The 16,903-nt window shown below is 40.4% G+C and overlaps 2 protein-coding genes across 4 annotated transcripts; both read right to left on the bottom strand.

Moving 5' to 3' along the window:
* Positions 1-339: 339 nt before the first annotated feature.
* Positions 340-6,954, bottom strand: LOC141004333 (dimethylaniline monooxygenase [N-oxide-forming] 2-like). Of its 2 annotated transcripts, XM_073475765.1 has the most exons (11): positions 6,796-6,886; positions 5,671-5,811; positions 5,323-5,511; positions 5,039-5,204; positions 4,754-4,896; positions 3,788-3,987; positions 2,673-2,906; positions 2,226-2,347; positions 2,058-2,130; positions 1,842-1,911; positions 340-1,753 (listed from the first exon to the last, which is right to left on the bottom strand). In XM_073475765.1, the coding sequence occupies exons 2-11, from the start codon at positions 5,800-5,802 to the stop codon at positions 1,406-1,408; spliced, it is 1,677 nt and encodes a 558-aa protein (XP_073331866.1). In that variant the 5' UTR covers positions 5,803-5,811; positions 6,796-6,886; the 3' UTR covers positions 340-1,405. The 2 variants fall into 2 exon arrangements, 1 of the variants encoding a protein (XP_073331866.1); XR_012179810.1 differs by lacking the exons at positions 340-1,753; positions 1,842-1,911; positions 2,058-2,130; positions 2,226-2,347 and having other exon boundaries at positions 2,820-2,906; positions 3,726-3,987; positions 6,796-6,954.
* Positions 6,955-9,058: 2,104 nt separating this feature from the next.
* LOC141004334 (flavin-containing monooxygenase 5-like) lies at positions 9,059-13,918 on the bottom strand. 2 transcript variants are annotated; one of them, XM_073475767.1, is made up of 11 exons: positions 13,819-13,891; positions 13,618-13,714; positions 13,355-13,495; positions 13,075-13,263; positions 12,711-12,876; positions 12,363-12,505; positions 11,055-11,251; positions 10,266-10,413; positions 9,931-10,138; positions 9,757-9,829; positions 9,059-9,658 (listed from the first exon to the last, which is right to left on the bottom strand). In XM_073475767.1, exons 3-11 carry the CDS (start codon positions 13,484-13,486, stop codon positions 9,244-9,246), a joined length of 1,671 nt encoding a protein of 556 aa, XP_073331868.1. In that variant the 5' UTR covers positions 13,487-13,495; positions 13,618-13,714; positions 13,819-13,891; the 3' UTR covers positions 9,059-9,243. The 2 variants fall into 2 exon arrangements, with proteins under 2 accessions (XP_073331868.1, XP_073331867.1); XM_073475766.1 differs by lacking the exon at positions 13,618-13,714 and having other exon boundaries at positions 13,819-13,918.
* Between the last annotated feature and the right edge of the window lie 2,985 nt (positions 13,919-16,903).

The raw sequence follows: 16,903 nt of genomic DNA, 5'->3' as shown, positions 1-16,903 counted from the left end.
AATAGTTGGGATACAAGTGGGCATATATGAAATAAAAAAATAGGAATTAATCAAGATAAAGTCTTAAGTCTCAAGTGGACAATACAAATTACACCTTTAGCATATCTATTAGCACATTACAACAGGCTGAACACACCTTTAAGGGTGTGCAGGGCCTGCAAGACATGGTGCCTACCACCCAAACTATTAGACAAAGTATACTACAAAGTTCGCTTAAATGAGGTCAATAATATTTAGACAAAATATATATTCTTGGTAATTTGTCTTTATTTTATTTTCCTGTTTATGTCAACTTAAGGTCAATAAAGAAAGTTCAACAAACACACACAAATACCAAAATGAAACAATTGTATTTTATTGCAACCTCGATAAATTCAATGCCATACAAAGAAAGATCGGTTTCTCAAACACACACACACACACACACACACACACACACACACACCCATAAAAGATATAAAACATAAAACATGGGTTAATTTGCATAAACATCTGGAGACTGGATTTTACACCAGTTTACGTAAAGCCAAACACAAGCTTGTGATCACTGATGGTTTCTGAGTTAAAGCAACACTAACAGGCCACCAGATGGTGCTGTTTGCCAGCGTATTCACACTGTCTCTGGACTTCGTGGTTTACTCTCCCAGATTCACCTCTTAAGGAGCATTTTCTTCAAATTTAACCAACCTACAATGAGGCGTTCCTCTTATTTTGAAAATACTGGGTACATGTTCTATGTCTGGTTTTTCTGAGTGACACACATCAAGCTAGTAGGAAAGCTATTTCCTGTCTGATTAAGCCAAATCATAATGTAGGTTTAAGAAAAAGACAAGAGCATGTTCCTTATAAAAAGTTTGTTTTCTACAGTTTGTGTTACAGTCCACTCTGACTGCATTAACATGGAGTGAAGGAGTGTAGACTGCACTGAGATCGGCCTCAAAACACTTCCCTTTGCTAAAAATGAAATATCAGTCCACGTAGAAAGTAACTAAATCTGTTTAACGAGAGATTCTTCATCTTTTTGTCACCATGTCTATGCAAGAGTTACTGAGTGAGTGAACATCCTAACTCACAGCACCTGCTATGACTCTGGAGGGGCCATTATAAGAAAGGGACCATTTAAATCCAGATCTATTTCTAAGGAGGGAAGCAGAATGAAATAAAATTCTTGAGGTGATCAAGATGAAGATTGTGATCGAATTAAACTCAGATGTTTTTAAAGAAATTTAGAAATTTTACAATCCCACATTATTATATATACAGTATTTGTTCACCAAAGTAAAAGGACTAAAGTAGAGATCATGACTTTAAAAAATTCTCAGACTTTTCATTTCTGGATATTAAAGGTCTCTAATCAGTGTCTATATTGCAACATGTGGACATCATTTTGGACCCTATATTGTAGTTATCCTGTGAACCCGGAGTCCCTGAGGAAAATCTTGCAGCTGTCCAGAATCTGAGCCGAAACAGTCTCATTTTTAGACAGGAGCACCGCTGTTATCACAGTCCCTCCAAATACTAGCAACAATGGAAAGAAGAGGACAGACGACCGGCTCTCTGGTTCTGGTACGGCTCTGGTTCTGAAAGGCTGAATCACCCGCTCCCACTGAGTGAGGATGGCCTGACGCGCTCCGTCCCACTGTCCAGGCCCAGTCAGACGGTACTGATAAGGAGTGCAGGGACCAAAGGTGACCTTCACCCAGAGCACAGGATCTCGCAGCAGTAGCCTCAGAAGGTTTGGTCGAACCCCGATCTGTGATTGGAAGTCTGTCATGATGCTTGTGTCTTATACATGTAATACTCGAGTAACACAGTTTGATGTACAGCTGAACTAAACTCACCTCTCCAGCCATGAAATCTAGGTAAGAAATGTAATCTACATAGAGAGCAGCCTGTCGTGGGCACGGATAGCTGAGAAAACAAAAATGACATGTGGATTCGTGACATATTAAGACATAATAATCTAAAAATATTTATAAAATTCTGCTTTCTACAGGAGGAACATGATTGATCTTCCTTTACCATCTACAGGACATCAGTATGAAGATAATGTCTACCTTTTGCTGTTTCTCTTTGTATCACACTCGATAACCTCCAGCATTTTCTTCTCAGATGGAAGACGGCTCAGACCTTAATGATAAAAACACACCAGCTGACACATCCGGCTACTTAATGATGTGTGTGTCTGTATATATACAGTTCATGTAAAGCTCACAATTATTTACCGGAAAAGACTTTCACAGCCCACCGTGCCTGCATTTCCATAATTGTCTGGATTGGTCCTTTTGTTTGGAAAAGACCCATGACTGCCAGTGTGGGTTTTGATAGAGAAGGAGGAAACAGTCTCCTGAAATTTGAGGAAACAAACTGTTAGGTCATACTTTAAAATTATGATGCATGACATTGCTTCACATAATTAAGATCTACAAAGGCATGATGCTCTTACGAGCGTTATTTTGACTTCCTAAAGTCTCCACTGCAACATATTTGAGACAGGCATCTATCTCCTTATCTAACTCATTAGTTAGATGCGCTACATGAAGTTTACACCCTCAGTAAGTCAGGGCCTCAGTTTCTAATTTTGTATTATAGAGTTTCACGCTATGCTTTTTTCATAATAAAAGTTATCAGCCCTAGCTAAACAAAATTCTAACAACCTCTAATATACTTACTTGTACAATGTCAACTCTTGGTCAGGCCCTTCAGACAGAGCTGGAGGCAGGAATGGGAAGTTGGCTTTATAACCTGTACAGAAGACCACAGCATCAATGTTCGCCTCTACAGTGCCGTCTTCAAAGACAACTCCAGAGTCCTTGAAGCCTTTCAGATTGGGCTTCATCACCAGTGCTCCTTGAAGGATTTGATTAGGCAGGTCACAATTGACCAAAGGCCTCCTGTCCAAAAGTCTGGGAAAGACAGGAAATGATAGCAGTCAACCAAACCTGTTGTGCTACGAAGATTCTTCACAGCCAGAAGAGCAAACATCAATAATGCTTGTATTAAGTTATTAACATCACAACATTACATTTGAAATATAAACATTGTCTGCAAGTAAGGACACAATAGCCAATTGACCCGGTCGCTGAATTAAACTGAATCATACAAGAACAAGCTTGGTCTTTTATAAACAATGAATCATTGAATGAATTTCATTGAATGAATCACAGGACAGAATAACAGCAGGAAACAGCAGGAAATACCACAAATATCAGCATGTTAGCATTCTCATTGTAAGCATGTTAAAATGCCGACATTACCATTCAACTTTAGGAGACATGTCATGCTCATTTGACTGAAACACTCTGTTTTAGTTCCTGTCTCTCCCGTTGGCACAAACTTTGGGCTTTTTAATTGTTTAGTTAAACCCCAACCCTCACACTTGACCAAAGGAGACAAATCAGTAAAGGATAGATGACCAGTGGGGCACACGTTTTGAGGCCAAGGCTTTGATTAAGGGTATAAAAGGAGCAACCTACATGGTGAAAGTCTGGGCAAACCAATGGAGAAAGTCCAATATACTGTAAACATGGGGGACAGTTGACAGTGTTTATCACTATGCTGCCCAACATCAGACTAATCATTTACAAGACTAAGCTACAATTTTTATCTAAGTGGTTATAAAATATGAACTGGGGCTTTAAAGATGAATCACATAGTATAATAAATAAAACACACAGTGAAAAAAAAAGAAGGTGTATGAAGCCGGTTGACAAAATCACACGAACCCCAGTGGCCTGGGATCATAAGGCAGAGAAGAACAGACGTCATCTGGGTCAAATGATGTCACCTGTATCTGGGCTGCAGGCCGTATAATCTGTGGTCATATTTTTGGTTCAGTGATCTCTCTACTACCCAGTTGACCAAATTGCTGGGAAGAAGCCTCATGAGGATGTTGTTGAGCCTGGTGATAGAGGTCATGTCCAAGGGAAGACCATTATTGGACAATCTGCTGACCACCCAGGCCCCCTGACGAGTGCTGAGAAACGTCTGTCAGAGTGAAACCAGTAGCAGTAATGTAAGAAAATAAGGTTAAAACTCATTACACAATAAAAATTATATTAAAATACATTAAAGGATAAGTTCACCCAAAAATCAACATTCAGTCTTATCTACTCACACCCGTGCAGATGGAAAGTCAGTTGAGGTTTCGTAGACAACAAAACATTTCTGGAGCTTCACAGCAAAATAACGTTGCAGCATTCTCCTAAACATCTGAAGTAGATGGGGACTTGTTTTAAAATGTAAATGTAATGTGCAGCTTATCCTGCTTAAATTCACGTCTCTGGAAGACGCTATTTAGTGTTCATCCTCAATGCTCTTCAGCCACAGTGCATGCTAAGGCTTTTAGCTTAGCAGCTTCAGTGAAGAGTTTGGCTTTAAAAAAGGGTATTAAATAGCTTCTTTTCAAATCAGTTTGGGATATTAGGAGACGCTGGACCAGCTGTATGGAACCATTTTATGTTTTGCAGGTTGTTGTTTTTTTAGATTTGAAAACACGTCCTCCATCATCTTTTGATGCTTAAACAGATGCTTAAGAGAATGCTGCAGCGCTGTGAAGCTCCAGATATGTTTTGTGGACTATGAAACTACGCCTGACTTTCAAGCAACATAAGGGTGAGTAGATAATGACTGAATTTTGGGGTGAACTTATCCTTTAATAATAACAACTGATCCATCCATGAATAAATATATTTTAGTCATCTGTCTTAGGTCCCTTGGACAGTAAAGCTTTTCTATTCTTCATGTGTCTTACCTTCTCTGTAGCTCTACTAATCTCTACTGCAATATCTCCTCCAGAATTGCCAAGTCCAACCACCACAACCCTCTTTCCCCTATAGGCATCTGCATCTTTATACTCCCAGCTGTGAAAACACCTGCCGGAAAACGTCTCATGTCCTGGAGAAATACAGATGATGCTACAGATCAAAGGAGAATGAGTCTTTTGCATAGAATTCATAGATGTGAACTTGTGAATGTGAATACTCCTCTATTAGTTTCTGTAAAATGTCTGAAAAACGATATATATTTGTTCACAGACCTGGAAACTCCGACAGGGGTAAGATCGGTTGGGTGTAGTGGCCTGAACACACCAGAACTGCGTCAAAGATCTGCCTCTCTTCCTCTCCATCCCTGTTAACGGTCACTATGTCCCACTGACCGGACAGAGAGAAATCTGCCCTTGGTGTGATACTCCTGACTGTGGTCTGAAGCATGCGTGTCCACATTCACACAAACATACACACACATTAATAACTTCCACTTCACATAATTATTGTAGAGAAGACGACAATCATTGCTCCTGGCTAATTCAACTAGAATCACCTGGAAATGGATGTATCTAAGCAAGTCAAAGTGCTTAGCATAGAGCCTGAAGTACTGCATCAGCTGGGAGTTGTGCATGAAATTTGGATAATCAGCGGGCATGGGAAAATCACTGAAACACATCATCTCTTTGGAGGTGTTGATCACCAAGGAGCGATAAATGCTGGTTCGCTCTGGCTCAGGGGAGTCCTGTTGACAAATAGAAAAAATAGAGCTGATAGATGATTTTACTGTTTAATCGATAGTGTTGTGTTAATCATTGTTAATATATCCTGAATGCAGCATGCAGCACGAACTGGTAATAAGATTAACATGTGGGATACGCTTTGAAAAGATGCCTCCACTCACCTTAAATTTCCACAGGCCGCCAATGTCATCACTGCTTTCAAAGCAGACAGGCTCCAGGCCTTCATCAAGACAGATCTTGATTGAGGTCAGACCAGCACTGCCTGCTCCAACCACTGCCACACGTCGAACCATTGCCGAGCACTAGTGAGGGAAACAGAGAATCGGAAATGTGTCATGCCTGAAATCAACACCAATACCAATGTCCGCCATTAATGCCTTTGCCCTGAACCTTCACAGGCTTTGCTGAAAACATCCGGGACAGTATTTGACAGAACACATGTACTTCAGTCTAAAGAGGAGACAATCTGTCTGTTGTTTGACACACCAGATCTCAGGAAGTGATTTAGAAACATTTCTGTGAGTGAATAAAAAACGTTGCATATATAATTATGCAATTCACCACATATTCAAGAACGACAACAGCTGAAGTATCATTTATTTCTTAAAACCATTTTGGGCTTCCCCTGGGAAACCATGGTAACCATATGTTTTACGTTACAACACTATGAACTGTGGGTAAATCCCTCCTCAAAAACGTCAGACGTGGACTGCAAAGGATCACTCATGCACTTGACAATTTGACAGAACAGCCCTGAGCCTTTGTGGATTTAACAGTAATGCACCTCAAAGTCTGTGAGTCTATTAGTGTAGACACCCGGACATGACTTTGGTAAGTTATTTTTCAGCCATTTCCTGAAAAATTCAGTAAATAGTCTTGTCATAGAGTGTACATTCACAATATGCTCTGTAAATATTTTCTCAATTTGAAAAACAGCAATAATCTATGACAATCCCCCCCAGCATTGCCTCCATACTTTTCATGAAACAGCTTCTTGCTAGGAGCATTTTAACACTGAGGGATGTTCAGAATAACACAACAGCATGCATCAGAATGTAAGTGATGGACCAGAGAGGTAACAATTAAGCACAACAATGTCAAGTGTCTCATTAAGTTGTTTGAAAGTCATAGGAAATATTGCTGAAAGTTAGAGGAAGTAAATCAGTTTGGAGGAAGTGCCACTGCATGGCAACAAACACATTTTTGTCTGGCACAAAAATAGGACCCATTATTATTATGTTGAAAAACAATGCGCTTATTGTTGAGATTGGAAAGACCGCTCTCACCTTCTCCAGCAAGCTGATTACAAATCCAGTGCAGCTGCGATTAAATGTGAAACAGCCTCTATGCTCACATGAACTCCCCCGCGCTTATCACCAATTCCACTAAACAGTAACGCAGGGATGGGACTCTGACCCTGTTTGGATTGGAACGTCTCCAAATATAGGCAAGGGTAGAGAAAAAAAGGGGTTAAGTTTTAACCAAGTCATGTCAACTTCTGACTTCCATAACAAACCACCCTGAACAAGTTTAAATGATACATTTCACAAAACATGCTCCACTTGTGATCATTCACAGATGAAAATGTGCACAGTGTCAAGCTTGGTCACTGCTGTACCGCTGGTTTCAGTTAAAAATTCACTCTGTTTACACCTCTTTGGGAGTGCTGCTGCATGTGTGAAAAAAGTATTTAAAAAAAGAGACAAAGAGGAGAGCACCGACGACATAAACCACTTAAAGCATTTTGAATAGAAAATTCTGTAATGCCAGAGCTGGCGTTTGTATGCTACATATCATATCAGCTACGATTATCATGTCTGCCGTTACAAGACTGTCAGTGAGACACAAGATCATGGGACTGTCAGTGATAGATGGAATAAAGCTGTGACTGATAACAAAGGGTTTAAGATGGGGAAATGGGTTACATGCTGCCATTACGACATACCGCCATTCCGACATTGTACTATTCAGACATGTCACCATTCCGACATACCACTATTCCGACATGCGAACGTCCCGGCATTCCGACAAAGTTTCGTCCCGGCATTCCGACAAGGCTAATCCTAACCCGCAACCCGTAACCCTAACCTTAACCCTTTTAAAAGATGTGTCGGAATGGCAACACGTTCAAAAAAGGAAATAAATACCACCATTCCGACCTTAGGAGGCAAAAAATGTCGGAATGATGGGACGTTTAAATAAAGGTTTAAGTGTTGTCATTCCAACAATTAGGGCCTAATGTCAGAATGGCGGTTGCCTCCCGGGGAAATGCCCTTCAGCTTCCGCCTAGCTTGAACTGGAAAAAAGGGCGAATGACGTCTATGCAGGTCAACTCTATTTTCATTGTTAAGACGAAGATACGCGCATACAAATGATATACGCGTATGGTTACGGACAAAGCCTTCTGTCCATAGTTGGTGTTCATTACGTCCATATTTCTGCATGTTTTCTGAAAGCTTACGGTTATGGAGCAGTACCTCTGGTAGTCGTGGGGGCAGTGTAGTAGTGTAGCCAATAGTTCAAGCGAGACGGGACAAGTGGAAGAAGTTTTAAAAATGGCTGAACTTTCTGAGGAGAGATTATGTGAGTTGGTGAGAAGTTTAGGCATCTGTATGTTGTTACTTCACCCGGGCACAGAGACAAACACTACAGAACAACTGGGAGGAGATTGGAAGGGAATCAAATGTGAGTTGGACGGTGGTGAAAGAAAAGTGGGAGGTCCGTGCGAGACCTCTGATCAGCGCGGCGGCGCCCTCTAGTGGTTGTATTACTTAAAATCCATGCTATCGTGAAGGACACATGAAAGTATGTGCAGTGATGGTTAAATCGTTTGAAAGGGATGTGTCTTTCTTCTTATGTAAGGGGAGCATTAATTAGCCTTAAGTTGCTGATAAGCGAAAGGGGTTGTAACATCCAAACTGTATAACTGAACAAAAGTGTGATGACCAACTGGCTGCTGCACAGATTCATTCACAGATACCACTTTTAATAAACCCTATCATTAAAAAAATCTGCTTGTGGTGGAAACTGAACCCAGCTCCCCAGATTGAAAGGCAAGCAACTTAACCACCAGACTGTGCCACACATTTTGGGTAGTGTGTGTTGGGTAACTGAATAGGTGGTGTGCAGTATGGGTGGGATTTTGAATGAATGAATAAATGAATACAGCTCAGGCTTAACTAATCACCCATGGAGGGGAGAGGCACTCCCCCCTGCACTTGCACTGCTGCTGCCCCAGAGCAGCATTAAGTTGCCCTTCCTCCACCTTTCAATTAAGCACAAGCTGCACACTGGAACAATGGAGAAGTGTGGCAAGAGTCTGGAGAGATTTAACAAAAGACTTGTGACGTGTAAGACTTCATCATAACTGATGCAAAAGTGATTTTCTCAAACAGTTTCAATGCAGGTAAGAGATTTGATAGATTTTTGCTTCCACTTGTCAGTCATGTTCAGTGCTCAATATTATTTTGGTAGATGATGTAGTTCACTGAGCGGTTTCTCACAAAACTAGATGATATTTTACTTTAAGTGCGACAAACTGCGACTCTCTTGACCTGAAAAATAATCTTTAATATTTTATCTTTAACAGCAGTAACAAAATGTATGTGCAAAGATGATAATCTCATTTGTATTAGGCAGTGTATAAAGCAACAACAGGAAGCAAGGTACATTAATAATGTAAGTAAACAATTATATTAATGTACAGAATGTATGGAACAAGTATAATTTGCACATCACTGTGCAGGCAGGTACACTTTTATCTTGTCCAACAGTGCAGTGGGATCTTGTAGGAAGGCTGAAAGGTTGTTCCTGTTAACGTAGGCAGCCAAGCCCACTGCAGCAGTCGACAGAATCAGAGGCCACATAAATGATCTCTTGTGTTTGGGCTCATCACAGGGCCTGGTCTGCATGGGTCGAGCCACTCTCTCCCACTGAGTGAGGATGGCCTGACGGGCCCCAGCCCACTTCCCTGGCCCTCTGAGACGAAACTGGTATGGTGTGCAGGGACCGAGCATCACATTCAGTCCCAGCCTTGGATCAGTCAGCAGCAGCCACAAGATGTTTGGTCGAACCCCCACCAGCTTTGCTATCTCATCCATGTAGCGTACAAAGTCAATCTGGATGGTGTGTCTTGGACTGGTGACATACCTGAAAAAGAGACCTGAGTTGAACATTATGGATAACAAGATTTGTTTCTTTTCAGAACCAAAATAGGATCACAAAGTTGAGAAAATCCAGTGCAGTACCTTTCAGCCATTTCCTTCTGCTTAAACTGGACATCTTTTTGCATGGCAGCCATGGAGGGAAGCTTGATGCAGCCTGTTTGGAAGGAGATATGAAACACAGTGGTTCAACCTCTCAAACACAAGATACTTCTATAAGGGGACTGAGATTTTCTTTTTTAACAAAACCTGTCTTACCTTTAAAGACCCGTGTGGCCCATCTGGCCTGCAACTCAGAGACGGGCATAATGGCCCCCAGTGGCTGCACTAGACCAATGATGGCCAGAGTGGGGCGGTCCAGCTCAGGAGGAAACACATACTTGTACAGAGAGGCTTTGTTCTCAGACACTGAGACCACCTGTGAGGCCAGGAATGGAAAGGAAAACCTGTAACCTGTGGCAAACACCTGCAAGACAGGGGACTCATCTCAGTGACACACTACTGGCCGACAAGTCTATGAAAGTGTAAAGAGGACAGACTGATACACAGACTGTTATTGTAAGTTAATGAGTGTGTATACAAAAATAACCTACCACCAGGTCAACATCCTCCACTACACTTCCATCATCAAACTCCACACTGGACCCCTGAAATCTGCGGATGTTGGTTTTCACCTGAACAGTTCCAGACAGGATGCGGTTGGGAAGCTCATCATTCAGTGTGGGATGTTGGTTGAACAACCTGGGATTCATATTTATACTGTTGTTATGTTACTGCGATTTGATCAGTACTGCCAAACATGTAAAGCACCATTAATTACACACACAGAATAAACATGCTGATAACGTTGCTCTACAGACATACAAACAGTGCGGCTATAAAGTTTGTCCTTTGTCATGTCAGGAGGAAATGCCATGAGGTCTGTCCTTTACATGAATTCCATATAACGTCATGTCAGTCTGCACATTATATTAAAATATAAATTGTATGTTTACATTTTTGGCCTGAAAGCAATGCTGGAGAAAATCTCACTGATTTTGACAAAATGAAGAAGGTTCATCATCTGGGGAGCATGGATGTAGTCAATAAATGTAATGAAAATCTCTCGCACGGGGGTTTTCAAAAACTGATACTGTGGCACCTCAAACTAAACTGAGACAACTGCACCCCTCCAACACCCTCATATTGATAGGACCATGAAAAGTAAATAGAGATGGATTCTGACACTCCTTTTATTTCAGAAAAAGGGAAAAGGGACTGTTCAAAGCTCTGTTTGCCCTAAAGTATAGAGTGAGTCAAAGACTATGCCATTGGCAGGGCAAAATCAAATTCCTTGACCAAGCTATACTGTAACTGTAATTTTACAGATATAAATACAGTACCTGTGCTTTGGCTTAAGATTGTACAGGGCATGGTCAAATTTTTGGTTGAGCTGTCTCTCTGCCAGACCACAGAAAACACCAAAGGGAAGGATACTCTGCAGAAATGTCAACACCCTGTTGAAAAACAAGTCAAGGGGAAGCCCGTTGTATCCGAGTCGGTCCAGAATCCAGGATCCCCTTCGAGTGCTCAGGTAAAGCTGGAAACAGAAGGCATGGCTGCCAGTCACTATGCTGGTATGATAGAAATCTTTAATTATCAATAGTTTACAAAAATCTAGCATGTGAAATGTATGTATGTTTAAAAATACATCTACAGAGCTTGTAGAAAGGTGCAGAGTGAAAGTGTCTCTCTTATTTAAAAACATTATTGATCACTGTGAATTAATTTTAAAAAATTGAATCCAAAATGACTGTTTTGTTTCACTATTTTGGCTCCATCTTCTAACAAGATTTGTCAGCCAGCAGTATAACGTCGGTGGTATCACGCGGTATCTGTTCTTCGTCAGCAGCGAGAGTGTCAGTAGTTGCAATTTGGGGGGGAAAAAGCATAAAAATGTAGTTAACCATAAAACGAGTTTTATGGTCTGCACCCAGCATACTGCCATAACGTTAGCTAGTGTGAGCAACATTAATGTTAGCTAGTTAGCATTAGCAATGTTAGCTAGTGTAAACTGGCAACCACTTGAGGGTGCAGATGATTCAAACAACATTGGCGTTGTGGCGTGAATGCGACGGAAGGGGGGGAGATGGAATGCCACATTTAGTGGTTGAATGTTATCAATAACACATTTTAATATGTAAAAATAGCATTTATAAGGTGGATTCAAAATATGTGTTTTATGTGCCCCTAACCCCTCCCAACATGTCAAATAAGGTAACTTGGTCAGTGGCTTAGCATTTTAAACCCCTCCAGAGTCATTTCTTGAGGCACCCCTCTTATCTGTCATGGTGGTATAAAGAGCAAGAAATGTCTGCACTGGTCAGTGGCTGGGTGGGTAAACACAGTACTAACCCAGAGGACCTGAGATTGAGTCCTGTGTATAACCAAATAGCAATGTTTACTTGTTTTTTTAAATTATGTAAACTACACAATTAAACTTTCATACTCATTTTAACCCAAACCATGATGTTTTCCTAAACCTAGCCAAGTATAACCAAACTGCGAATGTTTCACATCGCTCTAACCAGACGTTAAATAACAATTATTGCTAACTCGACCGCGGAACACATGCTCAGTGTACCTACAGTGTCCAAAGCTTCGGACCAGTGACCAAAGCTGCCAACACAAACACACTTGTTTGCACAAACCTGCTTGGTGACTCTGCTCAGTTCCACTGCAATGTCTGCTCCAGAGTTTCCTATTCCAATCACTACAGCCTTTTTATTCCTCCACTCCTCAGGACTCTTGTAGTCTCGGCTGTGGAAGTACTTTCCTTTGAAAGTGTCAATGCCTGAAAAAAAAAAGACTTGACTGTGACTGCTGGACAAAGCACCTTTCTACTCTTACTACAAGACTTTGATCTGTAATTTGAGATGACAACACTATGGTCTCTGTTGATACAGCATTATATAACCACATTGCTCAGGGTTGCTGGTACAGGCTTGTTCATACTGTGTCAAAAGTTGATTCTGTGTATTTAAAGCAATCAGTTGTACCTGGGAAGTCCTGTAGTGGCATGTTGGGGTGGCAGTGATGTCCAATACAGATCATCACAGCATCAAAAATGTGTTTCTCCTTTTTGCCATCCTTGTTCTCTGTCTCAACATCCCACTGGCCTGAGTGTGAAAAATCTGATCTCTGCTTCAGCTGCAAGACTTTGGTCTGAATAACAGAAAGACAGAAACAGATAACAGTTTGCTGATAAGAATACAAAAGCTGAGATGAGATGAATATTTTCTATACATTAAACCATCAGTTGTGTTGAACTAAGCAACATTTTACATTTGAAACTGAGGTGAGAATGTCGCATCTGTAGGCACAGAGATATATAACAGCAGGAAGTTAGTAAAGCATCCTTACATTGAGGCGTATGTGCTTGATGAGCTGAAAGTTGTCAGCATACATTCGGAAGTAGTCCATGATGAGGGAGTTGTGCATGTAGTTGGGGAAGTGTGCAGGAATGGGGAAGTCACTGAAACACATCATCTCCTTGGAGGAGTTGATGATCACAGAGTGGTAGATGCTGGCCCTGTCTGGCTCTGGATTCTCCTGCGAGAACAGCCAGGAAGAGAGAGTTTATCAGCCAGACTTTCAAAATATAGTCAGTAAAAGAAAGTCCAACTTGCAGAGTGTGACCCACCTTAAACCTCCACAGACCACCAATGTCATTGCTGCTTTCGAAGCAGACAGGCTCCAGCCCCTCATCCAGACAGCACTTGATACAGGCCAGACCTGAACTACCTCCTCCAACTATTGCCACACGACGAGTCATACTTCAGCTCTGTGAATCATGAAACAGTTTACTCTGAATAATGTTTTATGTGTGAACAAGAAGATGCATCCCTGGAGGTGCATAGAATAGCTGGCAAAGAGTTTTCCAGGTTTTTGTGTTGATTGGCATACTTCTCAGAATCTCAGATTAATTTTTCCAGACTTTTTCTGTTATGGACAGTAGTCCGCTCAATGTTGTTTTCACTGTTGAAGTGGACATTTCTCTGTTCTATGCCAAACAAAAACATTTACTATAATCAAAGTTCAAAGGCAACTTTTTTCTCAACTTACACGCACTGATTAGTTACAATTGCATTAGTGTAAATGTCTTACCTTTTGCGTTTAGAACAAGAAAATACTTTTCCGTGCTGCATGCAACTCAACAGTGAGCGGAGTGATGTTGAATAGGGTTGTGTCAATTTATCAAGCGGTTATCATAAACTGACCCTTGAATCACTGCAGCGTCACAACAGGCAGAGAGAAAAATATATAACCTCTCGACTTGAATAGTTAAAAAGCAGCCAAAAAAAAAAAGGTAAGTTATGGAGACACATTCTGTTCTGTCTAAGGCATAAAGTCAGCAGTCACAAATGAATGTAAATCAATAATCATAAATCAATACGTTGTTATCGCTTTCTACTGGGTCTTCCGTGATATATTAATAAGTCAAAGGATTAAAGTGGTTTCGTTCAACAGGCTATCATTATGAAATAAAATGCTAAAGTGGTTGAAGAGGAAATTTAATTTAAAGATATTTCAGAACCTAGTTAGTAGTTTTTATTTATGGCTTACTGATTTATAACAATTTTAATAGATGATTTATGAGCTATTGTGAAAGTTACTGTTTATAAGTGTACAACACTGGGTGACTTCGACAAAACAGCAGGACACTCTGAGGGAGCAAATGTCTCCATCTGCTGTTTTTTTACGGTCAAAAGAATTATAATATCTCACAGCTCAGTACAAATCCTTTATTTCAACGAAGATCATGTGAACATACCAAAAAAACAAATCAACAAACAGCTATTCTGATGACTTGGCCATTGAGTGAGTGGACGCGGTGAGTTGACATGACTTATGTTTCAATTATTTCATAAAACCGGAGCCTAAACATCAAGCATGGGCAAGAAGTAACATTTTAGGAGTATAACTTAAGAGTCTGGGCTTGAACCTGTGAGTGCCACTAAAGTTAAAAGATAAAGACTAGCGGCCAATAAATGATTACATTTTAAGTTCACCTTTATCAGTCGCAGGCACATACTGTTTAAAGAGAAATGGTACTTGATAACAGATCTGGACGGAACCTGTGTGACAGGACCAGAGCCTGCTGTGACCTCCCAAACAAAGCCTGAAGTGACTCCAGAGCAAACATTGCCCTCTGTGACACCAGAGACAGGGCATTGACCAGCTGATGCAGGTTGGTGTGAAAACCGGTGATGAGGTGGCTGAGGTCAACAGATACCTGAGCTGGAGCTACACTGGCTCCTGGACTCGAAAGATGAGCAGACACCATACAAGTTGAAGAAAAAGTGGCTTATATACTGTATATATATCACCATTTTTGTGTTGTTCTTGGAACATCATAATTAATGATTATTAATGTTGCTGAAGGACCATCATTGCAACTGACCAAAAATGTAATGTCACAGCTTTGAGACTCAGGAGAAAGACCAGAAAAATATCCACATGGGAGAAATGACCCTTTCTAACACGTAGTTAATGTTGTGAAAGGATCTATTTTAACCCAAACTATCTTTTCCCAAACCTAACCAAGTATTTTTGTTTCCTAAAATGAAATTTTGTTTTGTATCCTAAACCTAACCAAGTATTTTTGTTGCCTAAAGCCAACCAAATTGCGACAGAGGACTGAATAAAAGGAAAATCAGTCAACTTGTTCAAAACAGGACACAAATCCTAGTCTCCTGGGTGAGGTCCTGTACATAACCCATTCAGCTACAACATCTTGCTTCAGATGTTAACTGTGGGTTAGGGTTAGGCTGAGTCAAACCACCAAATGATGGTATTTCTAGTTGAGCTCCCCAGAAGAAGGTCTAACAGGAAGGGATGCTGATCCTAAACTAGAGAAAGCTCTCAAAACTGTAAAAGAGAAAGAGGTAGAGACGAGCCTAATAGAGGGAACATTCTGGATAAAGGCTACATCAGCTCAGGCAGACAAGGGCAGGTCAGGGAAATGGATCATGAGAGAAACAAGACCTATCAAGAGGAGGATATCTAGAAAAAAATAGGAGAAAACTATTTGGAAAAGAGTTCTCCAGGTCTTGGAACTAGGGGGACCTTCCTTTTGACCTGCGCCCACAACTCCTGATCTCTACCACAAACCCTACCAGGCCCAAACCATGATTCTAACCTTATTACTGTACCTTGTTTTTTGTCTTGTCTTGTTTTCTGTTTCTTATTTTATGTAGGAAATAATGAAAAAAAAAATTCAGTCCATACTTTTTCTATAATGTTCTAAGCTTCACAAGTTGATGTGGTTGTAGGTTGAAGATATGCCAACCTAGAGGTTGCCAGTTTAATACAGTTAAAATGTTTGTCTTTCTCCTAACCACTAAATAATGTAAATTTTCTTTATCACACTAAAGTTAGACCCTGAGTTTGAAATGAAAAATCTGAAGTTTATTTTTACTTAAACATAATAAGTTAGTTTTCCAATTATCTTGAAGAAAATGTTGGTCTGAGGCTGTTTAAAGTCACATCTATGTAAAAAAAAAAAACTGTTCATACTGCACACTGACTCAAAGACACAAAGTGTATTAAAAAAGACAATACTTTTATCCAAGTCCCATCATCGTCTTGTCAAGATGTATATAGGCTGACAAGCTCTATAATGGTTAACCATCCAACCCGCCCAGGATCTGCACTTGGGTATAAAATCAAGGGAAACTAACGTGTGAACCAGGATCATTTAGACAGATGAGAATCTGCATGAGGTTTAGATTGCGTAACCTCTGCTGCAATTTTATTTTTATGAAGAAGGACTCTGACACGGCTGCACTAACAAGGTACTGTGATTGACTGGTCTCAGAGAAAAGAGCTTTCCTCTGAGCTCCAAAAGCTCATAGACTCAGCCTTCATCATATGAAAATGATTCAAATTGGTTTTGTGTTGCTCTTAGTTTGAGTATTTGATATTTTCTTTGGAAGGTCTGACAGTTTACAAAACCTTTGAAAAGACAGTTTTAAAAGAGACAGTATAAACATTTTTTTGTGGTTTAGTAAGTGGTTTATAGAAGTTAACTGTAAATGTAGAAACAGCAGAAAAATGCTCCTTCTGTTTCCACATTTTTGTTTTTTATTTTTCCCAACATGTACCTATAGAGTTTACTCTAATGTCATTGGACATCTGCTGACTTGTAAATAGTATCAACAGTAAATTTGGATGTTGATTAGTATTTGTG

The sequence above is a fragment of the Pagrus major genome, chromosome 11 (assembly GCF_040436345.1).
Source record: "Pagrus major chromosome 11, Pma_NU_1.0".
NCBI lineage: Eukaryota > Metazoa > Chordata > Actinopteri > Spariformes > Sparidae > Pagrus > Pagrus major.
The sequence above is the reverse complement of the archived record's forward strand: the minus strand, read 5'-3'. Positions and strand labels throughout refer to the sequence as shown.